Source organism: Gavia stellata, chromosome 2 (assembly GCF_030936135.1).
Source record: "Gavia stellata isolate bGavSte3 chromosome 2, bGavSte3.hap2, whole genome shotgun sequence".
In the NCBI taxonomy this organism is placed as follows: Eukaryota; Metazoa; Chordata; class Aves; order Gaviiformes; family Gaviidae; genus Gavia; species Gavia stellata.
In genome coordinates, this window is record NC_082595.1 from 31,709,227 (window position 1) to 31,728,817 (window position 19,591).

The following is a 19,591-nucleotide window of genomic DNA, read 5'->3' on the forward strand; positions in this document are numbered from 1 at the left end:
TTAATAAACCTATATCCACTACAGATATATTTTAAATTTCATGTTAATGTGTGATTTCTGTGTTATAAAACAACTTACATTAGGGTAATGAGTAACCTTTCTCATGAGAGCGAAGGAATGATATACTTTCTGACATAACTGCACAGGTTTCAAAGAACGTAATCGGAACTGGATCATTAACATGTTAGCTTCTGTGTATCAAAAAGGTTCAGGCATCTTGATCAGATTTTTGGCCTTTTAAAGTTTTTAAAATCTATTGTCTGTGGTTTAGACCTGATCTGAAAATCCTCCTTCCTGTCTTTGCAAGGACAAGATTGCTTGCATGAGTAAGGGATTGACTCACGTATTCCTAAAGGTGAGGACTACTTCCCATTCGCACTGTCGGAGGATTCATTCACCTCTGACTGAGTCATTGAACTCCAGAAAAGGATGAGCAAATTTGTGGTCTTTAGTTTTAAGAAGATGAACGCTAACACTCTGAATTAGACTGTGGTTGCAGTTGTGTCTGGTTTTACACCTGCTCTCAAATAAATTTGGTGAAATTCCCTCTGGTTTACACCCTAACTATCTAGATCAGAATTTGGCCCATCGAATTTAGGTGTCTGCATTACAGATCAGAGGCAAAGTTTTGATGACTCCTTCTGCAAATTTTACTCCTATTGGTACTCTCACGTGCTTGATCTCTCTTTTGTTTAAAAGGCTGTGGTTGATACAGAAGCATTGATATTCTGTGAATCATTCTAGCAACTCTGCTTTTAAAATATGCTAATACTTTCTTTTGAAATGCACTGGAAAAATAATTTAAAAATATCTTACATTTTTCTTGAATTCTTTGCTTTAATTGAAGTGCTTTTTTTTTTCCAGTTTTGCTTTGCTGACTAAACATGTTAGGACTTTTGAGGCAAAGAGGTATGTGCATGTAAATGTGTTGTAATAGAACAGGCAGCTTTTCCTAGAGTTAAAGCAAAGTAGCATTTTCCATTCTAAATCTCTGTGTTTTCTGTGGTCTCTGAAATATCAATGATTCAGGATGAAATCTGCCGGATTGGGACTTTGTCCAAATGTGAATATTTTGGAAAGATTTGAACAAAACTGGTTCAACCAGTTCAGAATATCAGGAGAGTGGGGAAAAAAAAAAAGTGTTTCTCGAGCTAAATAGGTTCTTAGAGCCTTTTTTGAGCATTTCTGTAACTTTATCAGCAGAAGGCTGAAAAATGAACTCTGACATGGAAGTAGCCTTCCTTGAAGCAGACATGTATTTGCTTGTTTGAGAAGAAATTAGTTCTGATTTGACTGAATTATAAACCTTTGAAAACTACGATCGAGCATGTGCAGTGGATTATTTTGTTAAGTTTGTGAAGTGTGCAGCTACAGAAGGATTTTCTGTACATGCATGGCTGGATAATTTTGCTGGAAAAGGAAAAATCTATCTGAGCACATTGCTAAAATCAGTAAAAATACCTGGGGCTTCAGGGAGACCATTGAAGACCGTCTCAAGATCTTTTAGATTATGAAAAGGGCAAGAAAAGATTCTGTAGGCTTTGCAAGGTGTTTGAAGAGTAAGTGGCTTGCAGATTTTGTAAGGTTAAATGGGATTATGGCTCCAGAATTGGGCACTTTACACATGCAAGTATATGATGTTTTCTGTGGGGGAGCATGTCACGCACAGCACCCTCTCCCTCAGCAGACCTGCCCAGTGAAGGAATCCCCCAGCAGCAGGGAAGATGCTTCTTCATCTCACTTCTAGCTGATGGTACAGCTTAAGTGGCAGGAGTTTACCGGCATGCTCACCATCCTGGGCTGCTGAGACTGCTCTGAATCATAAAGAAAATCTTGCTAATTAAAATTTAGCCTTTGGGGTGGTGTATGTGTGTCTTTTTAGATGCAGGTACTGCTCTCACTTGCATCAAACACACTTTGGATAAATCAAAAAATCTCATCCAGAACATCTGCTTGTCTCCTGGCTGCCTGTGCTCTCCATTGCACCTCACTTCACTAGATGCCCGTTATTCGATTCCAAAACTTGTATTTTGCACAAATTGGGTGTCTCTCTCCAAGTCCCTCCAAAACCAAGAATCGTAATGCTGAGTCTATTGAAAGAGTCATTTGCTCTGAAGAAAGAGATCTCTTTATTTTACATTCCCTGAACTAATACTTATTTGGGATTTCTTCCTTTGTCTTTTCACCCATCCTAGCTCTCCATCAGGGCTCTGGCAGGTGGAAGGTATGCAGTCATTCACTGAAATCTTTGCATGCCAGACAACTCCTGCTCAGGCAGTGCCAACACTGACACAAACCACCTCCCTGATGAGAATGTCAGCAGAGTGACTGAGCTGGTGAGCAGGTGAGCTTTTGATGCTATTTCTTTTGGCTGCTGGATCTTTTCCTGTTCATGCAACAGAATTTCAGCCAGACCCCTACCACATCCTGGCACAGCTTGGTGAGCAGTCTTCTGCAGAGGCTCTGTAGCCACTGGTGCAGATGGACTGGCAGAGGTCTGACATCGGTACAGACAGAAGGAGGACAGAAATGTGCGGTACAGTCGGAATGGGCGGCACTAAAACAGTGTATTGAAAAAAAGAGGTGACATGACAGAGAAAACCTTTAAAAACCTGGAATGTTCTGCTCTGAGTGGATACCATGGCTCTGAAATAGAGGTGCTTTTTAATTGTTAGGGAATGTGTCTCTTCCCTTCTTAGTTTTGTGTTCTCATTTCTTGATGTTTCAGAGTGGGATGAGATAGCAGCAAACGCTGAACAACAGGAAACAGTGGTGTGGAAAAACAGCAGCATGATCTGTGCACACACAAGTCAGTGAACCACAGTGAAAGCCAGCAGCAGTGTAGCGTCCGTCCTGAGATGTTTAAAGCTGGAACTGGGTAAGCAGAAAGAAAGGTAATTTTACCAGGCAATGAACCCGTATCAACAGACCAGCCCCTAAGAGTGGAGCCCCACTTGGGTCAGCCTCCTGGGAAGATCCAGGCAGAGCCCCCGAGAGGTCTCTTTAGCCCTGCATAGGAGTAACCACGCTTCAAGAATGGGTACTGCTACCTGAGTAATGCAGCGACCCCAAAAGTGCAAGGGGAACGGGTACGTGACCTCAGTGGGATGGCGGGGTTGCCAGGACCTTGACATCTCCTGTAAGGCTGTGGAAGAATCTCTTGAACGATGTGAGAAAGGCTTAGACTTATCAAATGAGATGCAGATACCTGTCACGCAGAGGACACTGGGCACAATCCAACATGACTTTGCTTTCTGACTTTGAGGTTTAATGAAGACCAGCCTCACTACCTGCCTCAAGTGACTTCAAGGACAACACCCTCATAAAGCATGTTCAGTAGGAACAGCAGGGAGAGAGACACAGATGGGACTCGTGGTGGCCAGCCTGGAGTTTCTGTGAACCTCGGAGTTTCTATATAATCAGCCAATATGGGTGGGAGTTGGACAACCCAAAAGAGGAGTGATCAACACATCAGTTGGCACTCGGATCAACACTACGTAGTTAGTGATCAACACTACGGCACTCGGAGACTGCACTGACCGGGGGTGCAGCTACCAGCAAACCCTGCAAGCCGGGATCACCCCTCATGTCAGCGGTCCCGCTCCCGGCGCTGCCCATGCCCCAGCTCCGCAGGGAGCCCGCACACCTCTCCACCGACCGCGGCCACCGACACTTCGCCGCTTTCGGCCAGAGGCAGGCGTGTGGGAGGCGGCGGGCCGGGCCCCAGAGCGTACCGCGCCCTCGAGGCGGCCCCCAGAGCGGCTCCGAAGCCACACGGCGGCGCGGCACCCGCGGGCCGCCGCTCCGGGCGCGGGCCGGCTGCTCTCCCCGCCCGCCCGGGGAAGACGCAGCCGCGGGAGCGGCCCCGCCGCCTCAAGGAGGGGAACCGGTTGCCCCCCGCCGCCCGCCCGTTGGCCGCGAGGCGCGGCACCAGCCTCACGGAGCGGGGGCAGCGCGCGCGCCCCTCAAGCAGCCGCTGGGGAGCCCGGCGGCCGGTGGCCGCCGGCAGGGAGGGGCCGGCGGCGGGAGGGGCTGGAGGGGCGGGCGGGGTCGGGCCGTGCCGGTGCGCGCCCCGCCGCCGCGGGCGGCGCGCAGTCCCTGGCCCGTGAGGGAGGGGGCGGCGGCCCGGCCGGCGGCCCAGCGTGCTGCAACCATGGCGACGCCGGTAGTCCCGCCCCGCCCCCCGCGGGGCCGGGCGGCGCGGGATTGGTCGGGGGGCGGGCGTTCGCCCTCTGCCCCCTGACCCTGCGCGGCGGCGGCGGCGGCAGGAGCGGAGGCTGCTGCTGGCCGTTTCCTGGTGGCCTGGCGGCGGCGCGGGAGGGAGGATGCGGCGCAGGTCTCGGCTGCTGCTCTGCTTCGCCTTCCTCTGGGTGCTGGGCATCGCCTACTACATGTACTCGGGCGGTAGCGCCGCGCTGGCCGGCGGCGGCGGCGGCGGGAGGAAGGTGAGAGCCCAGCCCGGAGCCCTGCGCGGGGCGGGCGGGGAAGGCGCGCCCGCTCCGTGTCCCGGCGGCGGGGCGGCTCGGGCCGGGCTGGGGGCAGCGCTGCCCGGTACTCGGGGCGGGGGCAGGGGCGGCGGAGGGATCTCCTCACCCCCGCGGGGCGGGGGGGCGCTCGCTTTCGGGCGGGGTGAAACTCCCCCGGGCTTCTTCCCCCCGCCCGCCCTTCCCCTGCCCGTTTCCCGGAGGCAGATGGCTTCTTTGTGGACTTCAGACCGGTTTCAGCCTCGTCACGTCGCTCCCTATCCAACTGCGGCCGGCCACGTCCCGGGCCGGGGGAAGTTGGTATCGGAGGGGAGAGCGGGGCGGGCGGCGGGGGGCCGGGGCTGCGCTCCGGGGCGGGGGGGGGGGCCCGCCTCGGCTCCCCTCCCCTCCCGGCAGATAACGTCTGCCCTTCCTTCCTTCCCCCGCCGGCACCGGAGTCGCTTGGGCTCCTGTTTGCACCTAGAGAATACGCAAGGAACCGAGCTGCAACTGCATTTTCCCTTTCTTTTCCCTCTTGGATGCACAGCGATTTCCCTTCTCCTTATCGCTACGCCTGAAAGATACCGTTTTCTGATCGGTTGTGCAGTATCTCAGGAAATAGCTGGATTTGTCACATTTCATATCCGTGGTGTGGAAGGTCTGTCTCTTCCTTTTTTTTAACGGCTCAGTTGCTAATGTTCAAGAAATTGTCTATTGACAGTACCGGAGTAATTCCGCGTTATTCTGTCCATCAGCTTATTAAGTAAATTTTTCAGTGTGTTGTAGTAATTCATCGATCAGGAAAACAGCTGGAAGTTAAGTACATCAGAGTTCACGTTTGTGTCAATCGGAACAGGTTTTTGTGGCATGATGTGGGAAGTGGCAACTTTATCCGCTAAGTCTGTTTAGAAAAATTAATTATGAATAAGTCTTTTTTTTTTTTTGCGGGCTCTTTTCCCACAAAGGCTAGCAAAACCAAGAGCATTTAGAAACTGTTGTTTAAACTTTATGTTTTGGAATAGGAAAGGTGACAAAGCATCTCATAATTGTGTCATTTTTCAAAAAAAGCCAAACAAACCCAGAAATGGGAAGAAGGCAAGTGAGCCACAGTTAAGCAGTGTTATTTGCTTATAAATGGCAGTCTCCTGTTAAATGAAAAGCCGTGTTTCTTGAGTCTAGCTGTGTATAAGAAGAAGAATCTTTTTATGTTGCTTTGATGCAGTTCAGTTCATCAAGGCATATATTCCCGGTAAAAATCTGCCAATGACTGGTTCCCGTGGCAGTCGTGGAAGCAAATACTTGCGTGATTACTTACAAGATTACGTAGGTGAGCAAGGGTCTAGAAAATGAGTCGCTGCTCGTTGATGATTGGCTCTCTGTTCTGATGCGTCCTGTTTCATTTTGTCCCTGTAGCTTAGGAATGTGTTCAACAGCAACTTTTGACGTAATGTATTAAAGTAAGTGTTAAGTGTGTATTGCTAAATACAAGCTCTTGGTCCTTCAGAGTAGATACAGTAGCAGAAATAGATCAAGCATGTGATTAAAAAGTAAGGCAGTAGCCTAAAGCCTTTCTTGAAGAACCACCAGAGTGTATTTAGGAAGTAAAAGCAATCTTACGCTGCTGCTGATGTATAATGGGATAAAGAAAAGCTGTCTAAGTCAAATATATCTGCAGATAGGGAAAAACGTTTTTAACTCTCATGGTGTGTTTCAGTTGGAGTTTCCAGACAGATTTGCAACTCTGTTCAATTCATTTTTGCTGCTGGGGAATCTGCAGTGTGGGGATAATGATTTGCCCAAGGTCACCTAGAAGACTAGGTGAGAATGAAATAGAAAAGAAACCAGGTTTTCTGAGTATGAGTCTGGTACTTAATCTACTAGAACCTACTGCTGTTTATTATTGATATTTGTAGGAGTTTTTATTATGGTTTTAAGATACCTGTGATCCTGATACTTGCTTCGGTAGTATAATTTGTTCTCATTCTGTGCAAAATTTAGTCAACCTTACTGGTCTAGGTAATTGAGAGAGTTTAGTAAAGAGAATTTAAAGAAAATGAGACATTTCGTAGGCCTGAGCTGAAGCTCAGTGCTAGGTTTAAAAATGTGAAAGTTTAAAGTAAGGCCGTGGTAAGGAAGAAAGTAGGTACTGTGACCACAAGAAACAAGTGGGGAAATTAACAATTATGTGTGGATTGGTGATTTAGGATTCTATTTTCTGTCAGCGAAGCGTAAAATTTAATCCTGGGCCTCAGCGTAGGTTAGCAAATGTAAGTAGAGGAATATGTGTGTAATGTAATAGCTTTTGAATCTCAATGAAAGGCTTATTAACTTAGTGTCAGACCCTGGTATAAAGCAAAAACACAAACTGTCTTAAACTTATGAACAGAAATCCTGCTGTAGTAAATTTCTTAGTGTATATGACTTCATGTAGTCCTTATTACTTGCCCACTATTTCAATATAATGGAAACAGAGTTGCTTACCGAAGAACATCACTTTTAATAAATTGAAGTCTCTGCTGTGTTCAGTCTGTAAAATTAATTTGTGTAAGTAATTTGCATGTTAATTACAGATCTGGTTATACAAACAGAATGTTTTTTTCCATAAAAATGATTTTTTTTTTCTCATACACAGACCTAGTGTGTTACCCAGACATACTGGACTTGTTTGGTACGGCAGCCAGTCCTGTGACGTGATGAACACCACCAATTCCCTTTCTCTTCAGTAGAGTTGAAGGTGTTTGCCCTTTGCCAGGATTGCACCTGAATAAGAGAAAAGAGTGATTTTTTTTTTTCTCTTTGCTTTTCTTATTAGAGTAGTGTCAGATTTAATGTAAGCTTCTACTTATTTTGGTTCTCCATTTACTACCTTTCTAATGAGATCTATGAAGCTCTTTCGATGTTGCAGTGTGCAGTACAGCCTTGCCTAAGTTTTTGGCCCCTGGCAGCAGTGGTGGAATCCATAGCCCTGTGTGCGGTGCTCTGGCCTGGTAGGAGCTGAGCAGGTGTGAAGGAGCTAAAGTACACAAAGTAGAAGCTGTCTCATTGGTAAATGTGTAAATAATAGTAACAGAAAAAATAGGAAGGTGCAATGCTTCTCATTCTGGACCTGGTCATAAAAACTGTAGTAGAAAGAAATGACGTCTTCCAGGTCTGGAATTTAGGGTGTGACAACCTTTTTCTTTTTTTTTTTCTTGAAAAGAAGAAAAGGGTAGAGTTGAAGCCTTTCATTCAAAATGTGCTTGGAGGAGGCAGAAATGTCTGTCTTTTTTTTTTTTTTATTCTCTCCTCCAGTGAATCTCCAATTAAAATGATTGTAAGCATGAGAGACCCATGCGTTCAGTTCACTCCTTTTGCAGCCAGATCACGGGATTGTAGATTGGAAAGAGTGAGTCTGATTCACTTGTTTAAAGGTTAGAGAAACAGTTCCCAAAACGGAGCCTGTGACACAGAAGAAAGCAAGTTGCAAGCCCAACAGTTGTGAGACTGAGAAAAATGTGGGCTACTTTTGTGCTCACTTAATGTGTTTTATATTAAAAAGCCTTTGGAGTGGAGACTGGAACTTCCCTTCTTTTTGTGGATGAATTTCCTAACCCGTAGCAAAAGCGGTTTGTGCTCTGTCTCAGGCTTGCACAAAACAGAGCAGCTTCTGCAAGGTGGTTAGAAAGCTACTCATACCCTCCCAAGCCGAAATCATCCTGGTGATGTGATCCCCCTCCTAAGACTGGTGTGAATTTGAATTTTTGTATTTGTCACACACGTTTTGAGTTCTTTAACTACTAAGCTCTTGCACAATAGAGTGACTGGATTGAGAAAACAACAACAAAAGAAAACCAGCCAAAAATCCCAGCTGTTTTCTAAAGAACCTACTCTTCTAGGCATTAAGAAAGTAGCCCCGTGTAATTGAACCTTTCAGGCAGGACAGAGGAATGTCTGCATCTTGCTGAAAGCACCAAAAGCTTCACTGCTGCCAAGAGTGAAATCCCCCTAGGCGTACCCTAAAGGAGACCTGTAGGCAGAAAGGGGATTTACCATTGAAAGCTAAGGCATCAAGAGAGGCCTGCTAGGTTAAGCTGCAGCTGAGCCAAGGTTTGGAGCCTCCTGGGTTTAGGTGCCAGAGAGCTGACACTCTTTTGCTTTTGTTGCCATGTAAAGAATGTCACTTGTTTTTAAGTTGGACCTCTGTCCCCTCCCACCCCTTCTTTGCTATCTAGAGGAGGAGGCTAAAAGCAATCTTTCAGTAATGAGAGATGGATAACTTATGCCAGTGCTTCTTAAAACTAGAAACGTCTTTCTTTTTCAAGAAGTCCCCCCCGCCAAAAAAACCCCACAACCCAACCCCCAAAAACCAAACAAAAAACCAAACCCCCAAGAAACCAAACCCCCAAACCACCTTGAACTAGAAGCTTGTTACCCTCTTGGCTTACCAGATTTACTGGGTGTAATGGAATGAATTGCAGAAATCTAATTTATGGTTAGTTGAGCCACAAGGAGGCAGGCTTCTCCTGTAGAACTCGTTATTGCCCTGTACATAGTGCTATTTTTCCTTTCCATATTCTGGTTTTGTTGGTTTTTGTGTGTGGTAGGTGTTTTTTTTTTTGAGCAGGCTTTTTTTGATAGGTGGCTGTATCATGGAGCTAGCTGAGATGAAATAATTCCAAAGGTAAAAGGTGATACTTTGCCTTGAGTACGTGACTGATTAAAAGTGACTCAATCACTTTGGGGAAAGCAGGGGAAAAAGAAGCAAGCTTTGTAAGTTCTTGTTCTACAAGGATAAAACTTTAGAATCACTCCTTTCAGCATAGGCAAAGCTTCCTTTTCCTCTTTCTTTTCTCCTTTTTTGGAACCCGTGAACCATTTCAGTTACTGTTAAATGAGGCTCTTGTTGCTGTTATACATAATGATGTACATAGGAGAGCAAGAGCACTACATGTACTACAGATTTAGTGTACCTAAGTTTCTTCTTGAAGGTTGAAGTAGGAGGAAAAAGGAAATGTGTTTTAATTTCAGGTGCATTAACCTGCTTTTGTCAGAGTATGAAACTGCAGAGTGTAACTTCTTTTGACTGTTTCTCTCAAGGTGTGTGAAGGCAGTAGAGCTGCTTTTTGGAAGGAGATTAAAAGTAACCTCTCCAGTTCTGTTGTTTTCTTTCATTTGAGGAAGGCATTGCCTGTTTTACTTGCTAAATACTAAGTTTAGTTTGCCACATAGTTTTTAAATGTAATTTCAGTCCCTTATAGGACGTGACATTGGATGTGATTTCTGATATCTTGATCTGTAGACAAGTAAAGATATCAAAGGTTAAAAAAGTCAAATTATCATGTGTCCTTTCTGTAGCATTCACTTCCTAGAAGATGCAAGGAGATAGAAAAGGGTGTTTCTCTGTATAACAGGTAACAGTTTCTGCTAGTAGATGTTTTTCTTCTATACAGCTCTAATAAACGGGAAAGAAATTAAATGCCCAGGCCCTTCAATAATAAAGCTCTCCTCTCACTAGAATGTAAAAATGAGTCTCTCAAGTTTGTCACGCATGTATGTTTTCTTAATCTAACATATGTCACTTGACAAAATCACTGTCTTGGCAATTCAGTCACTTATTTTTGTGGATTACTTCGTAAAATTTAACTTTGAGTGCGATGAAAAGACAGTCAAATGCAAATTTTGTGCAGTCTGTTTAGGTCTGTGGTTGTACTGGGCTCTTCCCTTTTTCTCCCCTGCTATTTGAAATGCTTCAGTGGGGTTTTTTTCCTGTTGATATGGAGGGGTAGTGAGAAATTAATTATTGGCTAGAAGACTAAAGTTGTGTTGTCCCCTGCAACCTGCCAGATTAGAAACTGATGACTCTGGCTTTGGTACAGATGCTATTGCTCTTGGTTTACTGATAGCTGTTTTGTTTCATAAATGGAGAAGTAGAGCAGGGCTGTAGTGATGGCAGAAGGGGTTGGGCAAACAAGAATAACTTCTTCAGTAGTTTCATACAAAACGTGGTAGTTAACCAGCTTTTCCCCTAGTTTTTCCCTTTCATGTGGGTATTGTAGTAGTTTGCTGTGCTTCTTCATGTTATTCCATTGCTGCTGTGGTTTGCTGCTTACTGTGATCTCCGTGTACAAAGTTTGTAAGTTGTAGTGATGTCCTTTGACAGATATAGTTTAAAAATTAGGTAGTGCACTAATGAACTGTGCCATGTACCTTACCTGTTCTTTCTTGTTGGTCTTGTGTTTTGAGGTGTATTGCTAATAAATGCCAGTCGTTCTTCCCATGTGTTCTAGATCCTTCCAAAAATACAACATGAAAAGCAATATAATAGCACTTTTTTCTAATTTAGAAAAGGTACAATATTACTTCATATGAAGTAAAAGAATATTAAAGAGCCATCGCAGTGATGATTACCAAAATGAAATTGTCATCACTTGGTCTTTAGACCAACCTAGAAAAACAAAATATAATCCATTTAAACATTTGTTAGAGAACTTCAATCTCAGTCTTCAGAATTACATGATAATTCCACATTTTTTCCTTAGAAATCCTGATTATTTTTTCCTCTTTTGTCTTATCTGTTCTTTTGGTCCCTTTTTCTTTGGTTTACAATGTTATGTGGCATCCAAGTGCTTGTGTATAACTGATACTGTTTTGTTAAGGTAATGGTAGGTCAGATAAGAGATGTGGTGTTGTCTGCTGGAAAGCTGCTCACAATTATACTCTACCACAGAATAGAAGAGAGACCTTTGTATTGGTACTGGGTGTCACAAGAGAGTAGCCCTTGTTGCATGCCTAGAAACTTTAAAAATAATAATTCCAGCAGACAGTCTAGAAAATGTTTTTGCTTGGCTTTTTTGTAACTACATGTAACTTACAAATAATATAATATACAGTACTTTTGGTTAAGTTAAATCTGTTTGAAAAGAAAACGTTAGGACACCGTTGATCCTGTGAAACTCAGGTGATGAATGTAAGCTGCTGAAATGAAGTCAATGCAAATGATAAATATAAACTTGTATTTTTGTTTATTTGGACCACTTAAATCTTTCCTTAAATAACCTGCTCCTGACAGTAGTTTAGCTATAGCGGTACAAATCAATGTATAGCCAGGTGTTGTACAGACAGTTTTTCAGCTCCCTGGCTATTGATAACCTGTTACTAAATGTGATTTTTATTAGGACTTAGTGGAAAAGCTGTGTATTGCTAATATGTTGGCAATGCCATGTGTTGGCAATACATTTGAATTCTAATAATGAATCTGCAGGAAGCAGTGAGACATTCGCATTTTTTTTGCAGGAATATGGGGCTGAATGTCATTGCCCAAATATATCGGGATAGTGTGGAAACAGAATATCAGCGTTGGCATTACAGAAGGAAACACTAAGCAGGTTGTTTCATTGTCATCGTGTAATGCACAGTGGTGGTATCTTAAGCTATATAAATTTTAAAACCTGGGTGCATTCCTTCATGCTGTTTGTTTTTTTTAAATTAGTAGGTGCTCATCTTCTCTTCTGCTTTTCCCTTTCATGTAAGCTTTCAAAGGAATAAGGGATGGATTGAGGAGGGAAGATTGAAAAAAAAAAAAAAAGTCTACATAAAAATGTTAATTTTATGTGTTTGGGAATTTAAAGGCATAGCATAAGGTAGTCTAGATAACACTAGAAACTGAAGCATTTCATGTTCCCTCTGGGTCCGTAAGGATCTTTCTGTGAAAACTTCATAGGGTAGATCTTTCATGCTAAGTGGAAGTGAACATATTTAAATGTGTGGTGTTTTTTTTTCTCCATTATTTGGAGAATGAATTATTTCATGAAACTGGTATGTTACTGATGCATACCGAGTACATGCTTACCTGTCATTCTTTTAAGTGTTCGTTCCAGTTGCCTTCTCATCTGTCTAAACTGTTTTTTTCCCCACTATCCCTTTTTTATATACTGGTTTTGTTAAGCGCCCAGGGTACCTTTATTTTCATTTAAACAAGTTAAAATATGCTAGTTCAATAGTTCAACATGACAGAGCACATGTGTGTAAAGGGACCATCCAGGCAGATGTTAGTTCTGAGCTCTGCTTATGAAATTCAAATGGGAAAGGAATGAGATAGTAAAAGAAGAGAAAGTCTGAATTTTAGGGCATTCTATATAGCCCAAAACCTGCTATGTAGTGCACATCAAAGGCAATAATTTGAATTTGTCTTCTTTATAACTATGGTCTCTTATGGAAAAAAAGAGCCTATTGGAAAGGTTGCAGGTTCGGTTGTTAAATAACTTCTCTGAAGTTGTAAAATGGTCATAAAACCTGGGCACTTTTTTAAGGAAAGCAAAGAATAACTAGAGATTCTGCTGAGTTCAGGCATTATCAAAGTGCAATAGACTGTACTGAGTAACAGATCTGCTTGAAACAAAAAGACTTTAGCCAAGGAAAGATTATACAAAGAACTGGCACTGAACTAATGCTATTGTGTGCAAATTCTCAAAGAGCTATGATTTGATGAGGAGAAAATGTTTTCTCCTTGTATAAAGTACCAAATGTTTAGCCACTGTGGAAATAATCAGCACAGCTGAAATTAGTTTCCATTACTAAAATAAATTTGCTGTAGCTGGTCTGTTGGTTTAAGGATGATCAATAAATATGAGTGTGATATGGATATATGCTTTACTGAGATGAAATGTTAAGGTTTTTAGGTAGCTTGGCTCTTCTTTTTCTTGCTTCTCTTAAGTGAAATGGAAAGTCTGTTCACTCAAGTACACTTAGGTTCTCTTAAGACCTTGGTAAGGAAAAGGAAAATTTTCTTCTCATTAATTACTTCGTTTGATAGCAAACTGCTACTGGCTAATGGTGGGCCAGCCTATATCCTTACAGGCCATTGTTCAACTGTTGGGAAATGTCTCTCTCACAAAACCACTACTGTGGTCTGCGGACCTACCAAAAATGTGGGGACAATTGAATTACAGTATATAGCTGCTGGAGTGTTTTGCAAAATTGGGTTTGTGTATGTTGTCCAGAGAGTGTTCTTGCTATGGGTGGTGGCATGTCTCCTGCTACAGTGGAATGCACCACTGGTTACCATAGCAGACCATCCATCAACAGCAACCTTGCTCATTTTCTCCTGTGTTATCTATTTGGAGCAAATAGGTGGTGTTCTTTAGTCCTCTGATTTGTGCTCTCACCAACACAATGTGTTGCTTTGCCAACAGCTGCTGACGTGAAGATGTGCTATGTCATTTAGCCTCAACAAATGGTCAACCGACTGTTCTACCATGTGGAATAGTTATTCCCCATACGCACTGTGTTAGTGAATACTTTTAAAAGTTTTTATTAAGGAAGTGGTCCTTTTTGTTTCCCTGACACAGCATCTAGCTTTCTTGCTGTGTCCTCTGTAGGTGCTGATGGTGAAGTGTAAATGTAGCAAGTGCCGTGAAGACCCTGTGAGCGAGCTGGAGCTTGGCTCTGTGACTTGGTTCACTTTTAAGAACCATTCTTAATACCTCTTAAACTGATAGATGTCTGTCAAAGACAATGCCCCCACCCCATTTGCTAAGCTGTGTGCTTTCTGTTAATAAGCACATCTTAAGAACTTGCAGGTCTTGACAGTTAAATAAAAAGGCATTTTGGAGTCTGAAAGAAGTATTTCAACTAACAGTGGTGGGCAGTGGCCTAGCAAAGAGCAGCACTTCTTTGCATCCTTAGGTTTCATACTTAAAGTTAACGTGCAAAAAGTGAAGGGGGAGAGACTTGGCTTCTTTGTACAGCAAAAAGTGTCCTGAACATTTTCTGAGGAAACGCCTTTCTTTTTTTTCTTTATAGAAATGTAAGTGCAAGTGTTGTTTAGCCTGGTAGATTCTTAGTGGGAAGATCGAACTGACTGGAAGATTGTTGATACCACCACTGAGCTATCACAAGAGTTAGAAATATGTTAGGACAAAACTTACACTGATCAGAGGAGAAAAAAATTTTTGAAGGACTTGTCCACAGTGACTGTCATGTTTGCGAGAGACTCGGTAAGGATGCGGTACGCCTCAATAAGGTGCAATTGTTCAGTTATTCTCAATACTTTCTGAATATTCTCTAGCAAAAATAAGCAGGAGATTGATCTTGATGTTCACTTTAGTCTAGACCTAAAGTACCTGGCTTTATACAGAACGAAAGCTATTTGCTTAAAAATCCATTTCAGTTACCTAGTGAGATAACTAATGCGGATCATAGTAGTGTTCTAGGAAAAATACTTCTTGCATCCTGGGAACAATAGCTAGAAAATCAAGATGATAAAATCAGTCTGCAATCATATAACGTCTCTCTCATGTGCTTGCAATTCCAAGAGCCAGAAACTTAGGGAAAAACTGCTTTTATACACAAGACCATCCTTGGAGTGTGACTTTTTATTTTTTTTTTTTAATTTGTCATTATTATTTCTTAATGGTTGCAAATGTTTCAAATTTGGCCATGATTGTTTCTTTATTTAGTGATATGCCAAAGTAGTTGTGTGTGTTTTGTGGGTTTTGGGGGCTTTTTAAGTTAAGCATGTAGAAAATACTTTTGACAATGTCAAGTAGTACATTTGCTAGGTTTTCTGTGTATAAGTAATCTTTTTCTTGATAAACTTGGCTGTTGTTAACACTGTCCAACAGTGTTGGAAAGTCTGGTGAAAAGATACCACCACTTGTTCAGGATACTTTTGACTGTTGTTTGCATTATAGCATTGTCTAGGGTCCCCGTTCTATTGTGCAAAAGATTGAATGGTCTTAACAGGTTATTTCTACACCATGAACTTAGAAAAGAGCTACTTCCTAGTAGGATTTGGATATCTGTGTCGGAATGCTAGCTGTGGTTTTACAGTAGAAATTCTCATGTGGTCATCTCTTGGTGTGGCCTTTTACTCAAAACCAAACCTTTTTGTTTATGTGTATCTCAAAAAGCTATATTAGACAATTGGCTTTTATGGATTAAAACTCAGTAATTGAATGGACTTTAAGAAATGATAATATCCCAAGTTATATATCATATGGAAAAGATAGCGCAAGCTTTTCCGTCTTAAGCATTGAAGTTTGATGGGATCTCATGCTGCTAAGCTTACTAGAATGTGGGTCTGGATCTGATACAGTAGTCAAGCTGTGCAGTGAACCACATCTAGTGTCTGTATCTTAGCGTGGTTGATGTTGACTACTTCTGAAACCTCCAGTTCATGCTTTTTCAGTTTTGTTTAGAATTGTGATATTCTAATATTTCCAAGAGCAGCTACAGCTCAGATGCAGGCAACAGTTTGGAAGTATCATGGCATGTGTTCAGATTAGCTGTGATTGTGGCTGTTGTCTCACGGTGTTGTTATCCCAGTTACTGAGAAAAGTTTCCAGTGACAGATCTGGATAAGTATGCAAGAAAATTGATTAAAAACCTCTTTCTTCTACTCGCTGAATGTTATGTATCCTGTAATGATTTTTTTTTAAACTTACAGAAATGTTCTTGGTGTTCCAAAAGGTGTATTTAAAAAAAAAAAAAGGCAGTTTAGGAATGTTGTTAGATGAGTCTTGGGGTATAGGAGTACTTTAGATGTTACTTCCTTTGAATACTTTACAATGCCTGAACTGATTGCTTTTCAATTGTAAATTGCTTTGAAGATTTTTTTTTTAAGGGAACTGCTGCAAGTAATTTGGTAAAGTCTTGTGAAGACTTCTAAAACTATGTTAAGAAACATCAGTTTTAGTGCACCCAATTTGTGATGAAAGCCAGTTCATAATGATGAATAAGCAAGGTGTTGGATGTTAGTGGGTGTATGTACTTGATAGTCTTCCAAGGTATTATCTTCTCTTTTTAAAAGATGTGACTAGTAGAACTTAAGGAGAAACCCTGTACTTAAGATGGCAATTTCTATTAAAATAATCCTTAGAAGCACTGAAATTATGGCACTTCTTCAAGACTCTTAAGCACTCATTTACGTATGCAAAACAACTAATAAGTGTCTGCAGTTTGCTTCAATAATTAATACTTTTCTGTTTGAGCGTTATATACCATCTTATTTTGAGTTTATCCCTAATTCCCCTTTAGCTATATGACTGTGTGACTTTTGTCTTGTTCTGACAAAGTATTATGACAGTACATCATGGCACATGGTGGATTTTTTTTTAACATTATTTCTTATGTAAGGCAGGTTTTTAGTAGAGATTCTATTTTATTATACAAGTGAGGATAGATGTAAAACTGCTTTTGGCAAAGTGTGTGTGGTTTTTGGTTTTTTTTTGTTTTTTTTTCTTTTTTTAAACTAAAGACAGTGGCCTCTATGTAGATACTGATACTTTGTTTGTTATTGTTTCTCCTAAAATATTTGAACAAGTCTGACTTTCTTCTTTTTGCCTAGAAGTGTGAACTTCGCAGTGATGCAGCTTGCTATTTGCCGTTTCAAGTGAGTTAAAGACATTTGTCTGCGTTCGTCTTCTGTAGGTTAAAGTAATGCGCCCCTTTTGTTGGAGGGAGGTGATTGGGAGCGTTAAATGATCAGTCCGGAAAACACGCTTTCACATAAGCATCTTACCAGAATAATTAAAAATAATTTTTTCTAGCTTTTTGTGATCAGCTAGTGCTTGCGGATATCAGTTTTCTAGCTCTGAATTTGTTTAGCTGGCTCTTTTGTCAGCTGAAGGAAGACGAGTCTCCAATGGGAGAGTGTTTTTGGAAGTATGTCAGTATAACTGTTGTTCTGGCAACTGTGCGGTGTTTCCATTTAGACTGTTCTCATGCTCTTACTGGCAGCAGGCTGTAGCAGCTGGGATGTCAGCATGTTTGCTTTCTTGTGACATGGTTTAGTCTTCTTTTTCAGGCTTATCAGTTTAAGACAATAACTTTGTAGTAATTTTTTTTCTCCTGTATTTGAATGGCCTTTGCCATTATACAAATAGTGAAGAAAATGGCAATGAGATGACAGGAAGTGCTAGTATTGGCTTCCCTTCTGGTTTTGGATGTTACAGTGGTTATTGCACGCCTGAATGGTATTTTTTGCCCATAGTTCAATGGTCAAGCAGTCGATTCTCTTCCCTCTCTTTCTGAATTCTGGATTTTGCCAGGAAAACAAAGCTTTTCTCAGCTCTTCCAGTAAACAGCAGTGCTTGCCAGTTAATGCAATGATGTTAGCGTGGATAGAACTACTGTTGAGATGGGTATTGTCCCAATTGTACTGTTTGAATAGGTGGATAACATGGTATGGGCTGTATTTCTACTGTTCCTTTGAGTGCTAGCATGCCTAAGTATGTGGTCTTAATTTGTCCATGTTAACTTTAAGGTTAATCCACTAAATGCTTTAGCCAAGAGTATTCTTGTTTGCTGTTGAAGAAAATGGTAATTACTGGCTCATGTCTAGTAAAAATGCAGATGCCTTTTAGCATTTTATAGTGGGAGTAATTAGTCCCTACCATGGTATTAGTAATCACAGTTTTTGTTTACTTTTCCTGGTATAATCTATCTCACATGTAGTACCATGTAGTTTTTCAACTGTTAACTTGATTCTGCCTGTTTTTTCTGGAAGCACAGTTCTAGCTCTTACGGCCGTTCCGGTAATAGAGGTGACTTGTAACATACACTGCCCTTTTACTCCTTTGAGGACTGAAGATGTACAGCAGAAGTTGTATTAGTTCTGTTTGCCCAGTTTCTGTGCTGTGCTCCTGGGTTTGTATTTGAATCTCTAGTGGCTGTACTCTTTATATCTTAGTTGAAAAAAAGTACCGCTAAATAAATTGCATGTTCTCTTTTCCCTGCAAGTACAAAAAGCTACTGATATTGACATGACAGTATTCCTGCCATGGAATAAAGAATGTATGGTGGATACTTCTTGGGAAATCTGCTATCTAACCAGGAACTTATAAAGAGAAAGTTAATGGTCACTTGATTATTTTCCATTAACTAGAACTTTATGATCTTAGATTTAAGCATTAAATAATTGCACACTGGTAGAATACAAAAAAAAGCTCAATGTTTCTGTTTCAGTAAGTAACTTAAACTAGGAACTGGCTGTTTCCCTTTCTGATGCCCAAAACTAGTGCTTCTGTGGGGGAAGAAGGGCTGCAAGTATCTAATAATTCTAATAGTATCTGGCACACACCAACACACATTTTATTTGTGTTCTGCAACAGAAAAGGGAAAGGTAATGATATAGGCTGCTACTTTGTTTTAAAAGGCATAGTATCTGTTGTATGTAATTTTCATTGGTCAACATCGTGTGTAAGAAAAGAGAGAAATGGGGTGAAGATAAACTGTAGGTCAAAAAGTGAAGAATGGTATGCTAAAGAAGCATAGACTTTTACTTCCCTTTTCTCGATCTCAGAAAATCATTACAAGTCATAGGAGAACAAATGTAGTTTTTACTAATCTTACCATTAGTATAAGACACTGCCTGTATTACCTGGTTTCTGCATGAAAGTCAAATCCAGTTGAACTGAAGGAAATCTGGGGAGAATACCATGCTGCAGATGTTTTTTTGGTTGATATTCATTTGTACTAATGACAACAATATATAATTTTAGTTATCCTATTAAATAAACTTGGCTTTTGAGGTTTACAAAACAATAAATAGTATCTGTGCTAAGAATAACAATGCAGTTTTAGACTGAGCTGTTCAGTATACCCGTTAACCAAGTTTACTTGTAGAGAAAACCAATTATTTCCCATTAAAAGCAAATGTGAGTGGAAAGTTGTTCTCTTCATGTTTGTTTTGTTGTTTGGGCTGTTGTATCCCTCTACTTGACCATTTGGTTGGTTCTTGACAACTTGACTGATCTATTTCTTTTTCAGTCATGTTTGGATTTTAATGATGACAGTTGGGTTTTTTCGTAGACTGTGTCAGCTGCCTTCAGATTTGCATTAGCAGAGAAGGAGGCTTCTAGAAACAGAAACCACATCCATCGTGATACTACAGTGTCTCTTTTGGCAGCTATAATGTGTGTGTATATAGAAAGAAATTAAATATATGGTGTAGGGGTGTACAAAACTAAGAAAAAAGATATGCCACAGTTGTGGTGCTTCATCCTAGGATGCCAGGTGATTTGGATTGTACCCACTTCTGGCGGGTACATTTCAAAAAAACTTTCAAGTCACAGTAATCTATAAAAATCTGAGTTTTGTGTAGCCACAAACCATGCTTCAAAAATCGCTGAAAAGATTCATATGGGTGG

The 19,591-nt window shown here is 41.3% G+C and overlaps 1 protein-coding gene across 1 annotated transcript in view; it reads left to right on the top strand.

Moving 5' to 3' along the window:
• Window positions 1–4,325: 4,325 nt before the first annotated feature.
• GALNT2 (polypeptide N-acetylgalactosaminyltransferase 2) overlaps window positions 4,326–19,591 on the top strand; it is a 97,693-nt gene continuing 82,427 nt past the window's right edge. The window contains exon 1 of the mRNA XM_059831347.1: window positions 4,326–4,445. Within this exon, the coding sequence (XP_059687330.1) occupies window positions 4,326–4,445 (120 nt within the window). The remainder of the gene's footprint in view (window positions 4,446–19,591) is intronic.